Genomic DNA, 24,845 nt, shown 5'->3' on the forward strand with positions numbered 1-24,845 from the left:
CATTTTGCTTTCGTGTTTTTGTCATCTGCTCTTCACTTTTTCACTCTTTGAAACCAGGGCGCGAAGATGAAGGGACCCATCGGAGTTTTTGTCGAAATCTCGTAATCGCCTTTCCAAAGGACCAGTTCCTCCTTTTTCTACTTTTCTGCCGATGGGGTGGACTGGGGCACGACCATGATCTGGACTCTTTTCTTTTGTTCATATGAACATATTCTTCGTTAATGAGACCCTAGTGTGACGATGAAGCAACATCCTGCCACCATTCGAGTCTCGGATGTCTTCCCGTCTTCATCGGCCTCCGGCTCGGTCATTCCCTGTTCCCGACAGATGAGTTCCGAAAAGAACGAGACTGCTGGTCTCTGGATGGGATGGCCGGGCTGTCTCGTATTTTGCAGGTAGTTTTTTCTGCCTTAGCTCTGGCTTAAGGGCGGTAGCTTGCTGCCAAACATACTAAAATAGTTCAGTCTAAAATAAAAGTTTTTAAAGTATGATTATTTTCGTGAAATTAGTTCTAAAATTTGAGGGACAACAACGCTTCGTTTTTGTATTTTCATTCTTTTTAAATCCAAAAAAAAAAAAATGTCAAATTTTTACAACCTATTTATTAGATGCTTTCTCACCGCACGAGTGCTACTTTCTTGAGAGTTTCGTGCTACCTTTTTTTTATTGCATTTTTCCTGTGGCAACCCTGTTTTAACTACTTTTGAAATAATAAAAAGTTTTGAAGTTCTCCCAGCAGTGAGTCTCATGTGCAGTTTGAAATGATTTGAATTAAATGAGAAAAAAAATGTCATACAGTTGCGATTAAAGAATTAGAATTGTTTTGTTGGGTGGGTCGAGGGTCTTTTTTTTTTTTTTTTTCATACATTGATGACTGATCTTGAAAAAGCTATTTCCAACATTTTCTTAACAGCATTCTTTTTTTATTTGTTTATTATTTTTGATTTTTTTGCTTTTTCATAAAGCATTTGCACTCATTTTTCGTTCAACTCATAAATGGATCAATCATTATTGTAAAATTACTTATTGCAGTAAAAAGGGAATTATAGGAACATTAAAAATAAATATAATCAAAAGATATTTTTGGTAAGAAAGAGAAATTACTTTTATAACAACAAAATAAAATTCATGATACAATATTATTCTCTACCTAAAAGGTTAGTGAACTTAGGACTGGGTGAAATTACAAAACAAAGTTTTTCTTTTGGAAGATTATTATAACTGAATTTCCATTTATGTAAGCCGAAAGGACCCTAAGACCTTTTGGTGAACTTAGAAAAAAAAAAGCTCTGTAGTAAAAAGCAAGTTGCCCTAGTTCAACCTGCCAAATGTCTTCAGTTGTTAATTCAATAAAAGTGCTCAAGAATTATCACAAGTCAAGGTTTACTCTTAAGGATAGGAGAATAATGCTTTTTTTTTTTTCCAAACGTAAATTGGTAATTTTTCTACCATGCTGTAGCATCAGAAATAGAACTGGTGTTGCTTTGAACTCGTTTTAAGGCATTCACTATAGTTAAGCTTTAACATTTCTGACATATGTGTCCTTTTAAGCTTAATAGGATTTAACTTTCGTCAGAGAATTGATTTTATGTCCGTCCTCCTGCAACTGTGATGACACTCGGCCAGTTCTCGTTATGACTCGGAAGAAAATGACATACTGTGTATGTGTTTTTTTTTTTTATTTTAATTTTTGAATGAAATTTTACGTAACTATGTATCGCACACCTAATACAACACCGCTGCAAGTCAAAAAATGTCGATTTTGAGTTATATACATGTCCTGGTGCATTTTTATTGCCTAGTGCAAAACTTTTAGCCTTATTTTTGAGATGTGTCAGTGTGTTACTATAAGAATTTAAGCTAAGGCTCATCACATTTCAGTTGATTTTTCTCGAAAAATAGTTTTTGCAAATGGGGCAGTTTTGTAGGTGGTGTGATATGTGCTAGCTGTACAGTTTACGAAATAAAGTATGCGAAAATTTTATTTAAGAGAATGACCACGGAAAAATTAAATTAAAGCTGATAATAATTAAAAAACACTACTTTTTTTTTTTTTTTTGAATTTTGTCTGCCTGTTATGTCAATTCATTATTGTGCATTGTCCAATGTGTGTGAATGATTTTTAAAAAAATTAAAAGGAAATCACTAATTTTACTTTTTTCGGTAAATCATTTTTTTTTAAAAGTGAGTTTAATAGAGGTCGTTGGATGGGAGAAGCAAATTCCTAACTGAATCAAAATTGCGTACAATGTGGCAGTGCATTCGCATAAATTCAATCTTCGGTGTTTCGTTCCGAATGTGTTTTCCCCGTCTTTAATTCCATCTCCTTTCTTTTAGGCCGAGCTACGAGCACTCTCCGAGAAGACTGCGCTCGAGATGGAGGAACTGAGAAGGGCTCTCGGCAAGGTAAGGATTCTCCCGATTCCACTCTCTGGCATCGTGGATATGATGGGGAGGGTCAGGTGTCCTGCACATGAACAGACTCGACTTCACTCGCGACCACACAACTTGTTTGAGGAGTGGCAAAAATGACATTCCTGATCCTTATTGGGGGGGGGGGGGGGGAAATTGTGCCCAACCCTGAAAAGTCCTCCCTGGTTGGTCCCACCTACTGAAACCTGCTGGGTTAATGCGTACCGTATTTATTTATTTGAACTGGACTTATATCCAGCAGTTTTCTTATTATCCCCATATTTTAAAGTACTGGTAATCTGATTGCAGAAATGAATTTCCATTATGTAAAGAAATATAAGCATAGTAGCATTTTTAGTTCAAAATGTTGCATCTCATGAAAATGATCACAAACACAAAATATGGAAAGTTTTTAAATTTAATAAATGTTTGGGTTTTTTTCTCGCAAGTAACTTTTCTTTAAATTGAAAGTCAAAAAAATGACATGACTCAAAAAAGAAAAGAAAATAAGATTTGTAATTGAAAATACTTTTTAGCCTACTTTCCCAGTAAAAGTCAGAACAAGAAGAAAAAAGCATGAAAGAAGGCATCTTTAAAATATCGTGAAAAACAAAAAAAAGTCAAAAATAAATAAAATAAGTAAATAAATATCGAAAAATTAAAAATTGGAAAGAAGGGTATTGAGACAGGCAGTGATTGAGATCGGAAAAAATGTCTGTCTTTCTGTCCCTCCCTAATAACTTATGAATGAATAGTCCAATTCGAACAAACTTTTTTTGTTCGAAAGGTCTCGGAGAGGACAGCTCATTCCCATATTTCACTTTTTGATTTGAACTATTTTTTGTTCAATTTTGAACAGTTCAAAAAAACTTAACATTTGCGCCTACAGGGAAATTCAAGGCAATTCCGAACTGTGAGGCGAATTTGCTTCAAACAAACTTTGTGAGAAAAAGCTTTTGATGAAAAACTTTTATATAAAATATCTTTTTGATTTGAACAATTTTCCGTTCAACTTTGAACACTTCAAATCCCTTAACATTAGCACCTACGGGGAAACTGAAAGTCAATGTAGATTCCTTGCTTGAAAGCGAATTTTTTTTCAAACAAATTTTGTTGGAAATAGCTCTTGATGCCAGACTCCGACTCCGAGAATTTAGGGGCACCTGACTCCGAATCCGACTCCTTTGTTCGACAATTAATCAGACTCCGATGCCCCGACTTTGACTCTGACTTCATAGCTTTGGCAAAAATTTATACACGGAGGACAAATGACGGACTCCGATTCTTAAATATTCGACTCCGACTCCGCAGCTATGTTTTTAACTGTGAAATAATTATTGTTGATATGACTTGTTTTTATTTTCAAGCTAAAGTTTTAATTTAGGTTTTCAGTTTTCTGCGGATAAACTCGAAGTCATTTATGTTTCTACATAAAGATATGCGCAGACGATTTTTTTTTTTTTTGACAATGAAAAGTATTTTTTTAAGTTTACATTTTATTGTTTTTATTTATTTTGGTAAGTGCATTAATTCATTTAAAAAAATATTTTTGGCAACAGGAGAAAAAGAAACTATTAAAATAAATATGATGTATTTATTTTAATAAGCTTATTAATTTTAATTATTATTTTTTCGTTTTCAAAGCTGTTAAAGAATTTTTTTTATGGAAAAAGTGTATTAGCTGCTTTGTTTAAAAGGTGCTGCTATTTTATTCGGTTTTTTTATTCATTTAATTTTTTTAGATGAGTGAGGAATATTTTTTTCCAAGAAATTAGCTAAAAATATTAAAAAAATGTACTTGAAACAATTTTCGATTTTAGCTATTTTTGAGAATATTCATCAGGTACTAGAAAGTAGTATATGGGTATACGGGAAAGTAGGCTCGAATAGTTCTAGACGGAACTTCTTGTTAAATAAATGGTTCTGTTCTTTGGAATAGAGGCACACGTCGTAGATAGCAAAGTTGCCGGTGGATGGCAACTTTGATTCCAATCGCACTCCCTCTTATATTTTCCCTTTTATATCAAAACAATCAAAACAATGGGAAAATATTTCACATAATTTGAACAACGGCGGCCGTTGCCGATTTGCATCGGAAAGTGTGAACCAGCACTTGTACAATTGTCCGAATCAGAACAAAGCTATCTTTAGAAACTTGAAATGTACTGGTACCCAAAAAACACATTTATTTAAATTAAAAAACATTTAGGTATCTGACATTGAGTCTAAAACTTATAATATTCTTTAACTAACTGATTTTTTTCTGCACTTTGTTTTTTAATGTGAGGTAAATTTTAAGAAATTCTAGAGCTGAAAAATACAAACAGCCAAAAGTACGTAATTAGAATTAAATAAAATTTTTTGCTCTCCTGCAATATTTAAGCATCCCACATAGTACTCTAAGATATAGATTTATACTAGTTTAAGTTACTTTTTTTTTAATGTACCATCTTTGAAGTTATTTATTTTCAAATGTTGATGTGAAAATGTGTTTGCTTATAATTTTTGAACTTGATGTTTAAACTTGAAAAGCCAATTTTCAAAAAGAAAAAAAAATAGAAAAATACAATTTTTTTGAAGAAAATTTTAAATTTTAGACCCCCTGCTGGACATTGAAATGGTTCTTAGTTTTTATAAACACTGCAAACTCCCCGATTTTGAGTCAAGGAAGTTTTTCTCCCTTTTCAGTGGGGGGGGGGGGGGGACAGATTTAAAATCCATGTCTTGGGGTGGCATAGAGCTAAATTCGGCTTTGGTTTTGCAGCCGCTTTTACTATTTAAAGTTTTGTGAAGGGGCCACAAAACGAACTCAATTTGTATCTGTATCGACCCATGGTGTTGATGCCATTTATAAATCTTCAAAGGTTGGCCATTCTTTTAATTCAACCCTGTTCACGAGTTGGATTAAACGTAGCTATTTTATATACTTTCGTAGAATGCAGCGTTGAATTCTGCTGTGTGTTCCATATTTCATTCTGATTCTTTACAAATCTCTTCAGGCCCAGCGTGACCTTGAAATCCCCTGCCCAAGATGCGAGGAATCTGAGGTAAAATTACGATCCCAGGCCACGAATGCAGGCCTCCAAAAAGGGGAGACTGGCAAGGAACTGCAGGTACTGATTGCGATTTGTGAATGTCTGTTTGTGGTCCAATGCAACTTGTGATTCATGACAGAAGTCCAGTGTACAAAGGCTTAGATTGCGAAATGTGAACAGTGATCATGAGTTTCTGGAGGAAGTTTTTTGTCTTTGTGATACCTGCCCTTTATTGGGAAACAGCTCTTATGCTAACTTGCACAGTGTCTGCTTTTCCCATTAATTTTTTTAAACCCCCTTTCCTTTCTTCTTCTCTTTTTTCCTTCTCCTCCTCTGTTGGCAGGCCCCCTCGAATTCCTTCTGATTCTCGGATACTGTCGAGACTAATCAACGCGTTCAGGGTGATTCAGTTTTAATGTTTTAATTAAGAGCTAAGGGAACAATTATTTACAGTCTACATACAATACAGATTCGAAAGATTCAGAAGGGCTTCTGGTTCTCTTCCGACAACAAACTGTCCATTGTTCTCTCGAGGACGCTAACAATCACAGTGCTTCGATTAGTGCTGGCTGGGTGGACAAAAGTCATGTTCGAAGTTCTCAACTTTGGTATTGGGATGATGCAAACAGTAAACCAAAACATGATACTTAGTTATTTGTTTTTACCTTACTCCCTTCCGTCACCTGGAGTAATAAGGTTCAGAGGCACGTATCCGTTTGTAGCAGAATAAATCAGTTGAGTTTCAGACATCATTTCATCACACAAAATTAAAGTGTTCCAAATTTCGTAAGATTTTATTGTTCAAGATGGATATCATTTATACTGGTAAGTGCTTTTCTTTCCTGATTTAATTAATCTATCCGATAGTTAAACAATGTTAAAAATTTTTTTAAAGATGAACGAAGGATGTTTTGCCTGTTTCAAAACTTTCAAGTGATGGTAATGACTTGTACCCATTTGTACCCGTGCTAAATTTTCTGTATATAGTAGCTACAGCTTTCCCATTAATAATAAGACGTATTATAGTCAGCACACTCAAGTACAACATATTTTTTTTTACCCAAAGCTTTGAAAGCTTCAATCATTCTTCAAAAATATCCCTACTCGAAAGAAGTAATTGTAGAGAAAAAAAATATGTTGTACTCCAGTGTGCTGACTATAATACCCCTTATTAATAAAGGGAAAAGTGCAGACATTATATGCAGAAAATTTGGCCCGGGTGCAAACGAGTAAAACCATTACCATCACTTGAAAGGTTTTAAATGTGCAAAAACTCCTCTGTTTATATTCAAAAAGATTTTCATATTGTTTAATTATCAGATAGAGTCATTAAATTAGGAAAAAAAAACACTTACCAGTATAAATAATATCCATCTTGAACAGTTAAATCATGTAAATTTAGGAACACTTTAATTTTGTGTGATGAAAGGATGAACTGTAATACATTATAAAAGAAAGTAAAAAAATTGTTTGCGTGTCTGTTTTCTGAAAGCTAATCAAAAGCTATAGTCTTTATTTTGACTTAACTGTCTTTATTTATTTATTTTATTTATTTATTTATTTATTTATTTTTTTTTTTTTGCAGTGCACAATGTTAGGGACAACTTAAAAAAAATAGGGAACTCAATGTTTCGACTCTTTGTCTTATGATCATCTCAAGGTGGCGAATTCAAGCTTAATATTTGTGAATTAAATTACTTGACGGATCATTTTTCACTTTAATGGAACTTTAAGTATTGCTACAAGTCTCGTTCTGTTTAAAAATTACCCATTTAAATTTAAACATTAGCAAGCTTGTGTTTGCAGCGCTTGACAAAACAGTTTCGTTTCGATTTATTTGAGGAAACATTTCAAAATCGCACCATGCGTTAGTCGGTCAGCGTAAAAAGGACACTTTTCAGATCTTAATAGCGTTATAACTATCAGGGGTGAATTCATAAAATTTAGGTATATTGATCTCAAAGCTCGAAACGGTCCACGTAAAGTAAAATACACACTGGTAGATGCGTTGCCTGATTTGCTGTCCATCCTAAGAACCCTGTGTTCTCTCTGTTTCAGGGGAGTGGCCGAGGAGCAGATGGGGAGCTGCCATCGACGTCCAAGAGTCAATCCCAAGATGGCGAAGGACAACTTCCCAGGTAAGTTGTCCGTATACGAAGTGACATTGTGCTGTCGTTCATTCAGAACGGGAAGGGAAGTCTTCCCTATTGTGTCACATTTGGAGATGTAAAAATTATTTTAATTTTGAACTGGAGGATAAAGCAAAAAAAAATTCTGGGGAAATTTGGGGGAAAATAGAAAAATTGAATTTTTTGTCAATTAATATGCCCCATTCTAATGGATTAATTAGTTTAATCATCAGATGGTTTAGAAATTTCGAAGGCTTTCCTCAATCCAACTTGTTATTTACATGGGTGCAAGACCTTCCGTCTCAGGACGGATTTCCGTCTTGGACAAAAATTCCGAGACGGAGGTCGGGACGGAAAGAAATTTGATGGCTATCCTTCAGTTTTTACTAAAAAAAAATGAGTGTTTGAAAATATGTTTCAATAATTGGACCTTTCCATAACCACGAATTTACATCAACATTCTCTCGATTTCCCGCCATAGGCTTGTTTTTTTGGCAACGTGCTTTTGGAGGGGTGGCTTTTAGACTTGCGCCGTTTGACTTTTTTTTAAGTAGCTCTGTTATTTCCGACTCACTGCATTGCAGACCGCGGAGTTGCACGCTATTCTGGCTAATTTTTCAAATTGATCGCCTTTTGTTTCTATTTTTCACTTGCTATTTTTATCATCGTTTCATTTTTTTTTTCATTTGCGGTTTTTGTTTTTTTCGCAAACTTTACACGCATAAATGAAAATTATGCGCGCTCTTGAAATTAATTGCTCTTTAAATTGTCTTAGAGTTGAATCTGAATCACAGGTTGAGAGTGATTGCTGACGGGATGAAATGTTTACGCCACATCAAAGGGCGTCCATATACCAGGTAAAACTTTTAACTGCTGGGGATTTTGAAGATTTCAATGAAAATGGGAATTCTGGAAAGAATCGGGAGCAAATTTCAAGCTGGTTTGAAACACCGATGGGCATATGTTTTGACAATGTTTGTGGTAAAATATCCTGAGACTTGAGGAATCACTGAATTCCAATTTTCAATCTAACACTCGCTGGATTGGAAATAGGGGAGGGGGAGAGAGAGAGAGAAAGGAAGCGAAAAAATTAACGGCAGCATGAGTTTGCGACAAAAACGCTGCTCTTGCAAAGAGGGTAAATCCGCAAATTCCCACGATACTGAGATCTTAAAACATTTATATTTTGGAGAATCTAAGAAAGGGGGGAGGGGGTGAGCTACTCAAGGGCCCTAGAAAAAAAATCGAAAAACTTAATTGTAAGCCATTTTTGAAGCTAAGACTGGATCGGGATTTCTCCTCTGCAAACTCTGAAAAGAAAAGGTCAAAAATCTTTAGGCTGTCTTTAATGATGTCAAATGGGAAGGGTTAGGTTTAAAAAAAATTGGAAACTGGAGTCTGAAAAACACTAAGGCAATCTTTGGTGAATTTATGAGAGATGGTTTCGGTGTTCTAACCTGAAAATATTTTGTAGCTGTTGTATTAATAACTATTCGAGGCTATACTTAAATGACTCAAGACAAAGGGTATTTGGGACGCTCTCCCGAAAAATGTTTGTAATTGAAATCTTAAAACTTATAGGCTGTCTTTGCCAATGTCAAGAGGGGGGGGGGGGGCTCTCTAGTCGAAATCCGAAACTGAAGTTTTAAAAACGCAACTTTGGACCATCTTTAATGAGCATAGAGGCAGAGGGTGGAGAGGTAACGAACATAGTGGCAGAGGGGTTCGGGTCCCCCTCCCCCTTCAAAACTGAAGTACTCAGAACTCTGATTTAGGTAATCTTTGGGGGACGTGAAAAGAGGGAATTCGAAGACTTTGTCACAATAAATTTTGGAAATTAAATTCTTAAAACTTCGGCGATGAAAAGGGGAAACCGCAAATTTAAGTCAAATTAGTGAACTTAGGGGAAAGAGTTGGGGGGGGGGGTCTCTCTCCCCTGAAAATTTCTCCATGCTGAAGTATTGAAATACTATTTTGGCTATTTTTAAGTGAGTTAAGAGTTAGGGAACTCGGGGGGGGGGGGTCTTTCTCGAAACATTTTCGAAATTGAAGTCTTAAAACTTTGGGTTGTCTTTGGCGATGTGGAAGGGGAGTTGCTCGTTCAATAGAAAAATAAATCTTTAAAAAAAATACACAACCTTTAGTGTGTTTTGCTTCAGACAAGGAGTGGGGGCTATTCCGCTACCCAGCCCGAAAAATTTTCGTTGCTGAAGTTTTAAGAATTCTGTTTTGCGCTATTATTGGACGACATAAGTGGGAAGGGATGAGTCGGAAGCTTCTGTCAAAAAGTTTCCGAAATTAAAGCATTAAAAATTTTAGGCGGTCATAAGTCATGTATATAGGTAAAGGGGGGTACTGTTCCTTAAAAGAAATTTAGAAACTGAAGCCTTAAAAAACTCAAATTAAGGACGTTTGTGTTGAACTTAGAGGAAGGGGTTCGGGAGTTCTCTCCTAAAATGTTTTTGATGCTGAAATATTTAAAACACTTCTTTACGCTGTAGCCTTTTGAGGGGTATGATTCATGGATCCTCCCTGGAGTGAAGAATAAGCTCCCCTATTTTTTTTTAAATTAATGAATATTATATAGTGTTTCTCGTTTAAAAAATATATCTTCTTCCCTGCAGCTGTTTTTTTATAGCTAAATTTACCACGTGCTATCTTATGAAAGAATTCTTATTACCATAATCGCCCCCCCCCACCTTTTCTTCTTTTCTGGTTTGTTCACGCTATCTTGGGTAGACATTCCGATCAGAAGTGATTTATGTTGCAAAAATGAAAATCTTATGTCCCAAGCGATTTTATTGCTGCAATAAAAATGTTTACGATCGGCAAATAACTAATGGCGGGGAGCTCCGAACGCTTTTACCCTTAACATCATCCAATATCGTCTAAAATTGCGTTTCTGGAACTTCAGTTTCGAAATATTGCCGAAGGAGAGTTCTTGAACTCCATCCCTTCAAATGCATTCAAAAAGCGTGTAAATGTTATGAAAGTTAGAGTAAAATTTCGTTTTTAAAGCTACACTTTCAAAATCTTAAAAGCTTCAATTTCTGGGAGAGCCACACCCCCCCCCCCCCCCTCACTTTTTCTCCAATGTTTTTGAAGATCGCCCAATATTGTGATTTTGGGACTATCAGTTTGAAAAATTTGATTTAAGAGAGTCCCTGAACCCCTCCTTTCCCTAAACTTGGCAAAAATGGCCTACCATTGCGTTTTTTGGACTTCAATTTAAAGTTATTTCTGGGGGAGATCTCCCAGACCCCCCGTTATTGGTGGTTTTCAGATTTATGGACTACGATATCAAAATGCTTAAAATTTAAACTGGGTCCATGTTGTTAGAAAAAGACACAAGCTTAAAATTCAGATTAAACACAGATCCCAAAACTGCCATTGTTAAAATCTAAAACACCTATACTCATAAAAAATTCCCTAAGCACGCATGTGGGGAGGGGGGCGGGAGCTCAAAATATTTTCCGCCTTGAACACATCAATAAACTTGCACCCATGGTTATTTAGTGCTTCATCTCCACTCCCTGTCGATGCCATTCTTGTGTCCATTTCATTTTTGCTTTCCATTTGAATATTTAAGGGTTTTCTTATAAGTCAAATCATAAACTGACACTTTTGCACCCCACGGTGAATATCCAGGCTTTTAATCTGTTCCTTGTTCGAAACAAATAGTCGCTGAAGTGCTACGCTTTTTAAAGTGAAACACAGAAACATCATTTTGTAAAATTAAAAAAAAAATTGTTTTTTAGCCACTGCATCATTGTCTATCCTCATTATCTGCTATCTGCCAGAGTTAAGGGTTAATCCACTGCAGTTTGGATTAAAACTTAAAAGTACCAAAATATCCCCAAACAGGCAATCGCTACTCTCAAATTTACGTGGAAGCAAATTTTCACCCCTCATACCATGACAGGCGACTTTCTAGTGAGGTTAAATAATAGAGTTGGGGCGGGGATTATTTTATGCTTCGGAAAAACTGTTGACATAGTTTAACGTTATGGAGCATTAGTTTAAGCTTTAAATTCCTTGCACGGGTATCACTGTGAAGGTACAGCTAGTTTGTATATGAAGTGAAAAATTAAATGCCCACTGAATCCCCCCGCCGCAATTAAAAAAAACATCGGTTAGCCATGCCACTGGTTAGATGCGTAACTTCAAATTTTCTGATCCCCAGCAATTTTGGGCCCCCTACTAAAAATCGTATTACTGTATATTTGAAGTGCAATTTTTCGATTTTGTTGGCCTTCTTTGTAAATTTTGCGAAATTGAAGTTTTAAAAATGCGATTGTAAGCTATTTTTAAATTGCCTTTGTCAACTTCGATTTCTAAGGAAAAGTTCCAAACCTCCTCATCCCTTCCCCTAACTTCAACCAAAGTGGTCCACAACTACGTTTATAGGATGTTATATAAGATGTTAGGGGAAGTTGTTCAAGGATGAGACTATCCGGAAAACGGTTTTGATATTGAAGTTCCCAAAACGCAATTTTAGATCATCATTTTTAATTAAAAAAGGATTGAGGGTTCGGAGGCTCGCCCCCGGAAATTTTCCGAATTTAAACTCCTGAAACGCAATTGTAGTTCACCTTTGATGAGCTGACGATAAAAGATAAGGTTCCGTGACTGCTCCAGTTTTTTTGAAAATCAAAGTTTAAAAATCACAAATTTTTGGGAAGGTTTCAGAACTTTGCCCCGGAATTTTTCAAAATGGAAGTTGCAGAAAAGTAATTTTAAGCAATTTTTTAACATATTAGGAAGAAAGGGGTTTTTTGGACTCTTCTGGAATGTTTCCGAAATTGACGTTTAAAAACACTATAGGCTGTCTTTGGTGAGTTAAAGGCAATTATTTAGAGGATCTCTTCCTTCTCACTTTCTTGGTAAAGTCCCTATCTTTTATTTGTTTTGAAGAAAACAAAATTGAGTAATCTTGGTATGTAATATATTAACAATTAGCTGCAAAAAAAGTAATCTTAAAACAAAGTAGCTATTCCATTTATTTTCTTTAAGTTGGGTTATCAAGAGTTGGTTCGATTTCCCCACCTAATGTCAGGGACACTCTTTACTGAATATGTCAGCTGGGCCATAACCTAGAGCCCCGGCCATTCGGGGGACCCCCAAATGGCGAAAACTGTTTTAGCAAGAAGCAAAAATTTTAATGCATGGCTATAAAAGCGCCCCGAGAAAGTATTTGGCCAACGACCTCTGATATCTTACTCGGGGGCCCCTAGACCAATAGGTTCAGGGGCCCAGAATCAATATAAGCATTTAAAACTAAGTTTGATTTTCGGAAAAAGTTAATAAAATTGAATGAAAACAAAGCTCAAATTTTTCAGACCCCTTCCGATTCGCCCCCCCCCCAGATATAGATCCTACCCATAAAACTTCTTTTGGCTGTCTCTTATCTGGCTTCGGTACGGTCAGGACTGCTTCCTTCCTTTCCTCTTCATTCAGGAATTTTCCCTTCTTTCCGTGGCAGGTGATGGTCTAGGTAGTCTCTATGTACCGAGGCAAGGTTTGGTTTCGCGCTTGGTTTCTTGCGCTTTGTCTGCCGGATTCGGATATCCGGCTGTACAGTTCTTTTTAGTAACACTGCAGCTTTATTCATTTTTATGAAATGCTGTTTCAGAATAATGAATCGAGTTTTTTCAAATCTTTTCCTCTAAAACAAATTAAATATATTTAAAATAATTTTTTTAACCTTTCTATTTTCATGTAGGGTGTATACGAGTCGTTTTGCACATTCAATGAAACACTAAAGGAGAAAAGCCCCAGATCGCATCGTAGGGGACAAATTTTAAACGAAAAATATTTCTGTGTATAAACCTTAGTTTCAACTTATAAAACATTGTTATTGCCGAAACTGAAAATAGATAATTTACATAGAATATTCTCCATGTCTTGTGTTCATGTTTAATGATTGACGTTGTTAAATTATTAATGTTTATGCAAATGAAACTTTTTTCCATTTTTTACTACCTATGCTTTTGGTGTGGCCACAGAGTGTTGTCCAATGTGCAAAGCTGCCGGTGTTGTTTCGGTCACGGACTTTTGCTTCACTTTTCCACTCAAGCACGTGTAAACCGTGACGGTGTTTTTAATCTGCTCTTAATAAATATAGTTTGGTTGAAATCGTGTGCTGTCTCTCAACCTCCAATCCAGTAAAATTCATGATGAAGTAAGAATTTAGGACATTGAATCCAAATGTCCCTTACCTGCATCACGTTAAATATGTTTAGATTTGACAGTTATCTTTCACTCTGAAGGTCTTCTAGTGCAGAGATCATTCAGATAAGATTTCATGTGAACATGAGTGGGAAAGTGATCGACAACCCCTCCGCTCTCAGTTTGAACGGAACGTGAATCTCTCTCTCTCTCTCTCTTCCAGGAGACGCCGGCCGGAGGACGGAAGTGCTTCGGAGACGGACGAGTACGCGTTGCATGATGCAGCAGTGAGCGGAGACACGGAGAGGATCAGGGCGCTGCTGGACGGAGGATGGAACACGAGGGCGAGGGATTATGACGGAAGGACGCCCCTTCACCTGGCTCTGTTGTTTGGGGAGGAGGCCGCGGCGGAGCTACTGGTGGATGCGGACTGCATCGCGGATGTTGTGGATGACTACAGGGGCACCCCTCTGCATTACGCCGCACAGAGGGGGTTCGTGAATGTGGTCCGTATGCTGCTCGCGGGGGGAGCAGACGCAAGTGCGAAAGACGAAGAGGATTGGACGCCCCTCCATCACGCCATGTACCAGGGGGAGGAGGCCGCGGCGGAATTGCTGCTGGAGACCGCCCCGGAATGCGACGGGCCGGACCGTTGGGGCGGCACCTCCCTGCACTACGCTGCGAGATGGGGTGTCGCTCATGTAGCGAGAGCCTTGGTGTCGAGGGGGGCGCGTCTGCAGGCTGAAGATGAAGATGACCACTGTCCCCTGTCCTATGCCCTGATGCGTGGATACGACTGTGTGGCGAGGGTGCTCCTTTCGACCTACGCGTGGAGGGACATCGAGATACATTGGGAGCAGATGGGGCTCTCGAAGGATGAAGAGGAGCGCGGCGTCCGGCTGCTCTCCGAATGCGAGGCCGAGATGAGGGAGGCCCGGGTGCAGGGGTCCCACCTCTCCCTCCGCGACCTCGCCCGCCGACCCCCCTCCCGTCTGGCCCGGCGCCTTTCCGACGAGGCGATCCGAAGGCTCTCGGACCGGGACCTCCTGGCGCGGGACTTCCCGCTCTTCGGCGACCTCCTCCTCGTCCGGCTGGGGGAGGTCCGGGAGAGGAGGGCCCTGGAGGACCGCTTCCTGCGCTGCTTCCCCCTGCTCTGCCGGCCGCTGCCCACCCCCTGCACCGACGTTCTCCTCGCGTGCCTGGCGGACGACGACGACCTGAGGCACTTCGCCCGGGCGGCGGAGCTGTAGTCGGCGAGATTCCGTTCGGGTGCCTCGCAATGGGATGAAAAAAAATAAAGATCACAGGACTTTGCTCAAACTGTATGAACCTCTTGTGACTGAACTTTATCTGCTTTTCTTTTTGTGAATTATTCTTGAGACACCTTTCAAATAGCTTTGTACATCATGGGCTAAATGCTTTTTGTGTATCAACCACGTAATAAAAGGAATATTCTAGCCATTGATAAATTCTCTTTTATTGTACCCTATTGGCACGAAAGAAATGGAGTGAGCCGAAAATATTATCCTGGCTAAAAACTGAGAATGACGTTCACATGCCTCGATGATTGAGGATCTGGTGCGGTCGTCTCATTTTCAGGGTAATTTTTTTTTTTTTTTTTTTCGGGTAAGATACCTCTCGCGCTGGCACTGGAACTAAAAATGGACGCCAATGAAGACAGACATATCGCCAGATTCCCAATGATCGAAATCTTCCCCAGAAAAATTGAAAATCGCATTTTTTGGACTTCGCCGGTCTTGCTCTGAGGTTTTTACAGATTTCAAAATATATTTTATTTTATTTTGGGGTTTGTTCTTGCAGCTTTTGCAACTGAAATCTGTTTATTATTTGGCAGTGCCTAAAGCAGGGTAGTAAGAGTTTCGGCCAGTGGTGGTTTCAACCATGGATAAAACCGGCCGGGATAAAGTCAGTTTTATCCAGTTTTGACCGCTTAGATAATTATCAAATTTCAAATGAAAACCAAATAATAAATTATTAAAAAGAAATGTAAAACAAACCATAATCAATCATCTTGCATTATTTATCTAAATACACAGTCCAGTCACATTAATGTGACCACCACGTACTTTCCACGTCAGAGTTAAATTACCAATCACAGAAGGCAGGTGGCAGCACGGTGCAGTTGAGCGTATATAAAGGGTGTGTGAGGGCTTCGGAAAACGTTTCAATCGTTGGCGTAATACAGAAACGAAGCGATTTATCCGATGCCCAAAAGGGCACGATCGTTGGCTTTCGGGCCAAGGGTGGAAGCATTTCCGAAGCGGCTGAGTTTGTGAACTGTTCGCGTGCCGCCGTGGTAAAATGGGACTGTTCAACGAGTAGTTGACGAATTAAAACGGTTTGGAACAAAATGTTAAAAAATAATAGTTTAAAAAACTAAAAAAAAAAAAAAACACGCTTTCGTAGCAAAATGAACTAAGAAGTGAAAAATAATCTTTGGATGATAGTAGTTGACCAATCACTTAATTTTAATGGAATACAAAAAAGCGTGGGGTGCTGTCTATTTACATTTTTGCTTGGACAACAAATGGAAGAAAAGCCTCCCACGCTTTTCCATTAAAATTAAGTGATTGGTCAACTACTATCATCCAAAGATTATTTTTCACTTTTCAGTTCATTTTGCTACGAAAGCGTGTTTTTTTTAGTTTTTTAAACTATTATTTTATTTTTCTGTTTTTTAGTCTTTTGTTGGAGAATTATCAGGCAAAGTTTTTTTTTTGTGCGGTATATGAAAATTTGAATTAGATTGGGACTTAATTGACGAAATTATTTATGAAACGAGTGCGAGGTAATATCTTAAAGTTAAGACAAGGGCACCCCGAGGAAAAGCTACTGTGAGTCATCGATGTATGTTTGCGAAAATCATATTTATATTACTTTGAAAATTTGAGATGCATTTCAATAAAAGCTTTGTTCAACAATGGTCTCATCAGCAATAAATTTCCAATTAAAGGCTCACCTAAACTTTGCCATGAAATTAGTTAAAAACAGTTAGGACGTTGTTAAACTGCCTTCACGAACAATAGAAAGATATCTCGCCAGGTCTCTATTTGGCGTGGTTTATCGCGCACTTGGCAACTAAATTGTTTCTCTGAAAAATGAAAAATTTTCTTCTGAACTGCAGTTGCCAAAATATTTTCAAATAAGGTAAATTCTTATGAACTGTAAAGGCAAAGCTAGATTCACAAATACAAACGCTCATTTCGTTTATATGCGTGTGCAAATGGAAATTAATACATGTACCAACGTTATTTCTTCCTTATAGTGTACTTGCTAAGTTTTAATCAGGGCCAAAAGCCAAGTGATCGTGCTTTTCTATGTGTGGGGCAGGAGGACATGGATTAGATTCCCATCAGTCAAGGCCACGTCAGCTAGAAGCCCCAGAAACTAGGGTTCCGTTCATTGAGGGGGCCCTTCTGAGAATCAAAGCAATGTAAATTTTATAAGTTTTAACGGAGACCCAGCAATCATTTTCGGAATTATTTTATGACGATTCTGATATTCGTATTTTATCATTCGATAAAACTGAAATTTTCAGCAAAATGAGAATGTTCCGGCTTCCGAAAATTTTAGTTCAAGGCGTCCCTGAATGTGTGATCTAATATCCATCCCCCCCCTCCTTGAGAAATAGATAATATTTAATTCAAATTTGTGTATGATCAAGCTCGTCATTTCAAAGTCTTCATGGGAGAGGGGGGGGGGGAAGGGTTTGTGTTCAATACGTTTCATAGAGGAAATACAAAATACTTATAAAAATGCCTAATTTTATGATGTTTCTAAAATCCAGACACGTCTCGAACAAGGGCGCCCATATAGGGAGCTCGAACCCCCCTCCCCTTAGAAACTAGAACTTCCTTGCTTTCAATACTTTTTCTTTGCAAAAATGTAAAAACATTTCTTCTCCAGCCGTTAATGAATAAATAATTAAAAATATCAAATTTTAATGACTCTAATCTGTCCTGAAATCCGCTTCTATGGGGGAAAATATCCTGCTAAACCATGGTTAAAATATCTGAGCCCCCTTACAATTTTGCATTTGGGCGCCCATGCCCTCCAATCACCTAAATGACGGGTCTGTGTATAGCATTTTAAACATTTAAAAACCTTTTTGGTATCGTTGAAAAAGGAAACAAACATTTTAAAATTGCTATGTTTCGTAAATTTTCAAAATATTTTTAATTCTTTTTTCTTCCACCACTTCCACTTTTATGACCAAAGACAACCTAAAATTTAGTTTTAAAATTTCCAATTTCGGAAAGTTTCCAAGACGGGATTAGTTTTGTAGTTGCAATGAAAATGTATAAATATATATATAATTTTTCGCTAAATATTTTCCCAAATCCAGTCGTGTTGCAGTGGAGAGAGGAGAGCAGCAGAAGCAGAATCTGTCTCATTTGAAAAAATTTAAACAGTTTTTTTCCCTTTTATTGGTTGATTAAAAATCCTCTGGAGTTCTGGCTTTCGGCTCCGCCAGTGCTCAATTTAATGTAAATGCTGACCCAAGTATAAAAGAGTCAAAAAAAAAAAAAAAAAAAACTCTATAACTGGGGTTAGTTGAAAACTAAATAACGTCCATGGTACAAAAATCAATCCTCTCTGCAAAATAACAACGTTTAATTAACGTTTCAAGGCTTCTATGGTTTGAGAAACACCCCCCCCCCCCTCCTGTTTTTCATCTTATATAATGTGAACATGATTTTATTGAATGCAATAATAGCCCTTTAATTATCTTCCAAAAAATAGTAACATTGTTATGATGTGCACAAATTGCAATAACATTCCTTCAAGAAATGTGAATAGTTAAATTAAAAAAAAAGTTTTTCATCAGTTGGGCCAACAGTATTGTTTTGTAATTACAATCCCTTTTCGAAGGGCAGTTTCATCAGAAAGTAATTATTTTAAGTTTTTGATAAAACTGTCAGTTTATTTGATGAATTAGGTAATGTAATTTAGTTCTTTTTATCAAATTTTGAACAATAGGTAACAAAATAAGAAGGGTTGTTTATTTGGCAATGAGAACATGGTTAAATCCTTAATAACCCTAAGAATTTTTATTAAAGAATACTAATTTGTTGAATGTTAATTCAAATGAATTTTTAATTAATACTTTCAAGACCACTGCTATTTAATATTTGCTGAAATGTTCTACTTAACATTGCTAAAGCAGTTAAGAATATTTTGTCTTCTAAAAAGTGTTTTAATGTTGAGAACATGTAGAGTGAAACTGAATAGTTTAAACAATGTTTTTCAGAAGTAACAAGTTTTTTTTTCTGTGCATTTTTTAAATGGAAGTGCCATTCTTCCTCAATTTTGAATAAGCTATAACTTTATTGTTTTATCTAAGTTATGCTTTCACAATACATTAAAATCTGAATTTTGTTTTAAATTCTTATTTAGTTTCTATTTTTAAGTGCATTAGCTTTTAGTGTATACTTGCATACTTTTTTTATTGCAACTTAGAAAAAGTAAAAATTAGGTTATAAACTCTAACAAAGCATTTATTAGATGCAGGATTATAGTTTCAGTTTTAGTTACTTAATTCAATTTCTTGACTCCAGATATGCTACATAAATACAAAAGGCTGTCCATAAATGATGTCATTTTTTTTAAATATTTGATCCCCTCTCCAGTGTCACACTACATAACAAAAATACCTTTATTTCAAACCATGATATGCAATGACTCTTCTTGTATGTTATCCCCTCCTTTCCCCTTGTCAAATATTCAGAATTAAAACCCCTCTTTCCTTTAAAGCATGACATCATTTGTAGACGACCCATTAGGGATAAAATGAAAGTAAAGAATCAAAATTCTACCAGTGCAAAAAATTTAGAGGCATATAGGAGGCTACAAGCACAAAACAAACAGCATTACCACACACATCAAGGACAATTTATTCCCAATTGCGTGTCATAGACAATTCAATAAAAGAAGCAAAATATATTCTGAAATTTCAGGAAATAATATGTATTATGTAAAATAATGATACTTTGAAAGAAAGTAAAATTGCGTAAATACATTTTTAGTTTATCATTATTTATCTGCCTATTTGCAATTGCTGTCCCAGCACACAAAAATTACTATTAAAAACAACAAAAAAGATTTCATTTAAAATACTATATGTTTATTCACAAAATATGGCCCTATTAGGTACTATAAAAACACAAGTAATACAATAATGTTTGCACAAAGCTAAACATTTTTAAGGAAAAATAAACATTTCTTCAAAATTCTTGATGTTATTAATATTGTTATACATTTTATCGAATTGTAAACAAGTATTATACTAACTGATTCTTTTTTTTTTTACTCTTTCATTGTTGATAACTTTTAAATGAAAATTGAAAACCATACGATAATTATAATACTAATTTCTCCTACTTGCCATTGGCAGAAGTTCACATATTGAGAAAGTCAACATGTGTACATAAAAATAAAAAAGGAAGTTCATCTAATTAGTAGTAAAAGGTAATATAAAACAACAAATCAAACAAAAGAAGCAATACTAAACAAAGTAATAAGTATGTCCACTGAAAAGCTACAACAGAGGAATTGATGGAGCATACACAAGTACAAATCTCTCTATTGTATAACAATTCGGTATTAAAACATGTAAAAAAAACAGCAATTCTTCAAGGCTTCTTCTGCAAAATCGCACCAACAGCAATTGATTGCTAATCAATCCTAAAATGGACATCAGGAAAAGAAAAAATATAGAAATTAGTTGCACATAAAACATGTATTTTTATCAAAATTATGCAAAAATACATTTTATTAGTAAGCAAACAAAGAGGCTGTCTTGCAAAAAATAATAAATAGCTTAATATTTACATATCTTAGAATTAAGAGCTACAAATAAAACAAACTCCAAATAGTTCAAATTTTCTTTCAATTTCCCTAGTTTTGAATTATCAAGAGTAGACTGTGGTAATCTTATACACTTGTGAATATGCATACAAAAGCAAGTTTATCTAATGTAGTGGTAAACAAACCAAACCAAACAAAAGAAGTAGCTCTAAGCAACTAATATGTGTCCACTGAAAAGCCACAACAGATGAATTGATGGAGTACAACACACCAAATCTCACTGTCATGAAACCATTCGGTATTAACACATGCAGAAGAAACAGCAATTCTTCAAGTCTTCTTCTGAGAAATTGCACCAACAGCACGGTCCTAAACCAAACATCAAGAAAAGAAAAAAATGCAGTCATTATTCGTTTAAAATACGTATTTGTACCGAAATAATGTGCAGATACATTTTATAAGTAAGCAATTATACCTGCATACAGAGAGACTCTCTTGCAAGAAACAATGGACAGCTTAATACATACATCTGTTGTAAATTAGAAGAACTACAAAAAAATCAAACTCTTGTTCAAGGCCCCTTAGCTTTAAGTTATCGAGTCAACTATTACTACCCTAATATACTTACGAAATGCTTATAGAAGGAATGTCATCTAATGCAGAGGTAAGTGAAAATATAACATCAAACCAAATAAAAGAAGCGGCTCTACACAACTACTATGTGTCCACTGAAAAGCCACAACAGAAGAATTGATGAAATACAACACACCAAATCTCACTGTCATGAAACCATTCGGTATTAACACATGCAGAAGAAACAGCAATTCTTCAAATCTTCTTCTGAGAAATTGCACCAACAGCAAGTGATTGCGAAGCACGGTCCTAAAACAAACATAAAGAAAAGAAAAAATGTTGTCATTAGTTGTATAAAATACATATTTGTATTAAAATTATATACATATCCATTTCATTAGTAAGCAAGCAAACATTCGTGCACACAGATAATCATACCAAAAAACTATAAATATAGTAGAATCTCGAAAATCTGAGGTAATTGGGGCTAACGCCACCTCGGATTATTGAAAACTTGGATTATCCAGAAATATTTCCAGATTAAAATTTCAGACTTTTTGATGTCGTAAGGAGCACTTTTACTTCCTCATGTAAAGAGGAACCATTGTCTTCACAAAAACTATTATCACTAAAATTTCAGAATAAATTTCTTTTAATTACCTTTAAACGAATTTCGAAAAAAAAAAGAAAATTCTGTGTATGTATTTATGTATGCAAATGTGTATGTTAACAAGCCTGCATTTTGACAGTTCCCAAATCCATTTCTATAAGTTTTGTCATTACGTCTATATGTACTTGTATATCTGTCGCATGAGACATTATCGGTCACTTGTAAGGTTTAAGTTATTGAACATACGACTTGTGCAGTGTCAAGTTGTGAAAATTCTTTTTTTTTAGTCCTACCGGGTGTTCCTAAAGGCATGTTTATACGTTCTTTGTGGTTAATCAATGTCAGTTTTACGTATCAAGTTATGAGATGCAAATCATCTCTCAATCCATATTTAGCAGTCGGTGAATATTTCGTGGCAGTTCTCTTTTCATACTGTTTACTCATATAGAATACTTTTTATTTGATGAAATTCGTGAGAGTCCGTCGCAGATTAGTTTTAGTGTGTGGTTCTGACATTCTTGCATGAGTTTTAGATCCAATGTGGATTCAATAAACGTGTAAGGATTGCATGTTTCTCGAGTTCATTTAGCATTATTACTAAGAATATTTAGCAAAATAGTAGAAAAAGAAACAGATGCAAATTAAACACACAGAATTTCATGAACTGATTCAGTATTTTCATAATTCATAAGCAAGTAAACCCTGAATAACACTTTTAATAAAGCATACGAAAACCACTTACTGCTATACAAATAAACTTTCAACTTCTTAGAATATTATTTTATGCTTCCTCCGGTAGTTCAGAGAAGAATAAATCTTTTGCCCTTTGCACATAGACACATGCATTCAATTTAATTACATAAAAACACTAATATTTACCACTACAAAATGTACATTTTTATGCACACATGCCAGAATGCAACAACGTGCTTCGTTTCATACAGCAAACCTACAATATTTCGAACCTTCGATGGAAATCACGCCAAATTACCAACCTTCAGTTCAAATTCGGTGCTTGGCGAGAAGGCATTTTAACCACTTCCCAGTCCATACAACAAGGATTTGTTCGGATAGATTTACCGGTTCTCAAGGGTCCTATGAAACACGAAATGGGAAGATTGGGCGCCGAGCACTTTGGGCGCTGGGAACTTTGGGCGCCGGGAACTTTGGGCAACGGGAACTTTGGGCGCCGAGCATTTTGGGCGCCGGGAACTTTGGGCGGCGAGCACTTTGGGCGTCGGAAACTTTGGGCGCCGAGCATTTTGGGCGTCGAGCACTTTGGGCGCCGAGCATTTTGGGCGCCAGGAACTTTGGACGCCGAGACTGCAATCTCCTTCTGCAAACTTATATGGATTTCTTTGAACCTAAAAAAGAAAACAAGGTGGCTCACAAGTTGTAGGGTGCTTACTTTGGTTCAAGAGCCTCCCCTCCCTCCTTCCCTCAACTACCAATCGCTTCTGAAGTGCTCTAATTTCAGAGTTAATTACAATACAATATGAATAGCAACCCCTTCTGCAAGTTCTCCGGATTGCTTCACACGCCAGAATGTAAGAGGAAAAAACGGAGGCAAGCAAGTTCAAAGGGTGGAAGAATGCACTAACCGAGGGTGCTCACTTTGGCTCCCCTCCCCTCTCTAACTTAACTATCACAGGTGCTATGAATTTAAAGTCAATTATACAATATTTGCTGTAAACTCCTTTTGGTTAAGGCTGCTCAATACACTTTGAACGTATATATTTTTTTTAAATGAAGGTGCACAGGCTCGTGGGCCGATAGGTCCGTTAGCCACAAGTAGGAAACATTTTAATATAATTAAGATTTTAGTGCAATCTGCAAATTGTTATCAATTATCAGTTCATTCAGGCAAGATTAACAATGCCAAAAAAAATTTTTTTTTAGAGCTCTGAATATATTATTATCATTAGCATACAAATGAACCCACACCTATTAGACTATAATGATTTAGTACAGTTAAGGAGCGACACAAGCTCCGAGCATGAAACAATCGAAATGGAACAGCTTACAGTTCCCCGGGCCAATGACTACTGATTGCGAGTAGTTGGTGGTAGCCAAACGTGTCATTTAAATTTTTTCCAGGAAATGGGGGGGGGAGTGTGCAAAGGGTTTGTATAATTACTGTATCAACCCGCATTATCCGGCATGCAAGAAAAAAGCAAGGTTGACCAGCATGCAACAAAACAAAGGAAAAAAAATACCGAAAGTAACCTTCTTTCAAAAAAAAAAAAAGTTATGCATATAATATGTGCTTGTTATTTATGGTAGGTTTTATTAATCCATTTAATTATTTGTCAACAAAGTGATCAATTCAGAAGCAATCATTGTTACTGCGATTTTTTCATAATTTTTTTAAATACATTTTTTTAGGTTCCTTTTAGAAAAATAAGTTTAATTTTTATTTATTGAATAGCTATGGCAAATTCTTTTGCACTGGTTTAGGGGCGTCACTTACTGCTTAAATGTTTGCTTACTTAGTCTACATTTCATTTTAATAAAATTATTTGTTATTATACACTATTTTTCTTGTTAAATAACATGACATTATTCGTAAATATTTTTACTTCATCATTCATTGGCAGGGCGGACGACAAGGGGGGCAGAGGAGGCAAATACATAGGTGCCCGGACTCACAGAGGCTAACGATATTAAAAACATCCCTGTGCTTAAAATGTACGCTCGGTGTTAAAAATTTAAATGACAAATAAGGTCAAATGCTTTAGAGCTGCTCTTTTTATTATCGTGACATGTGCTTAATGGGCAGGGAATGATTAGTTTAGCTTCATTCTAAAAACTGAGCATGGTGGTGTGGCTGTGAGAAATTTCCAAGTACTGTGGTTCCTGCCTGACACAGGTCGCTCAAATTCTCATGAGCACCACAGAGTATAGGAGCAGTGACTCAATATCTTCCCACCCATCCCTTCCCCTTTTTATTATTTTTTTTAAATATAAAACTAAAAACTGAGACAGATAAAGGTGAAATTACAAATTAAATGAAAAGGATTATATTCTTTCCTGAGATAAAATGTATTTCTTAGATCATTAAATGGTAGTATTTTTTACAGATTTTCTCAC

At 36.4% G+C, this 24,845-nt stretch overlaps 1 protein-coding gene across 1 annotated transcript in view; it reads left to right on the forward strand.

Annotated features, from left to right (window-relative positions):
• LOC129232415 (poly [ADP-ribose] polymerase tankyrase-like) overlaps positions 1-24,845 on the forward strand; it is a 61,708-nt gene that overhangs the window by 11,977 nt on the left and 24,886 nt on the right. The window contains exons 4-6 of the mRNA XM_054866559.1: positions 5,412-5,555; positions 7,506-7,585; positions 13,968-14,993. Of these exons, the coding sequence (XP_054722534.1) occupies positions 5,412-5,555; positions 7,506-7,585; positions 13,968-14,993 (1,250 nt within the window). The remainder of the gene's footprint in view (positions 1-5,411; positions 5,556-7,505; positions 7,586-13,967; positions 14,994-24,845) is intronic.

The sequence above is a fragment of the Uloborus diversus genome, unplaced genomic scaffold (assembly GCF_026930045.1).
Source record: "Uloborus diversus isolate 005 unplaced genomic scaffold, Udiv.v.3.1 scaffold_12, whole genome shotgun sequence".
NCBI classification, from domain to species: Eukaryota; Metazoa; Arthropoda; class Arachnida; order Araneae; family Uloboridae; genus Uloborus; species Uloborus diversus.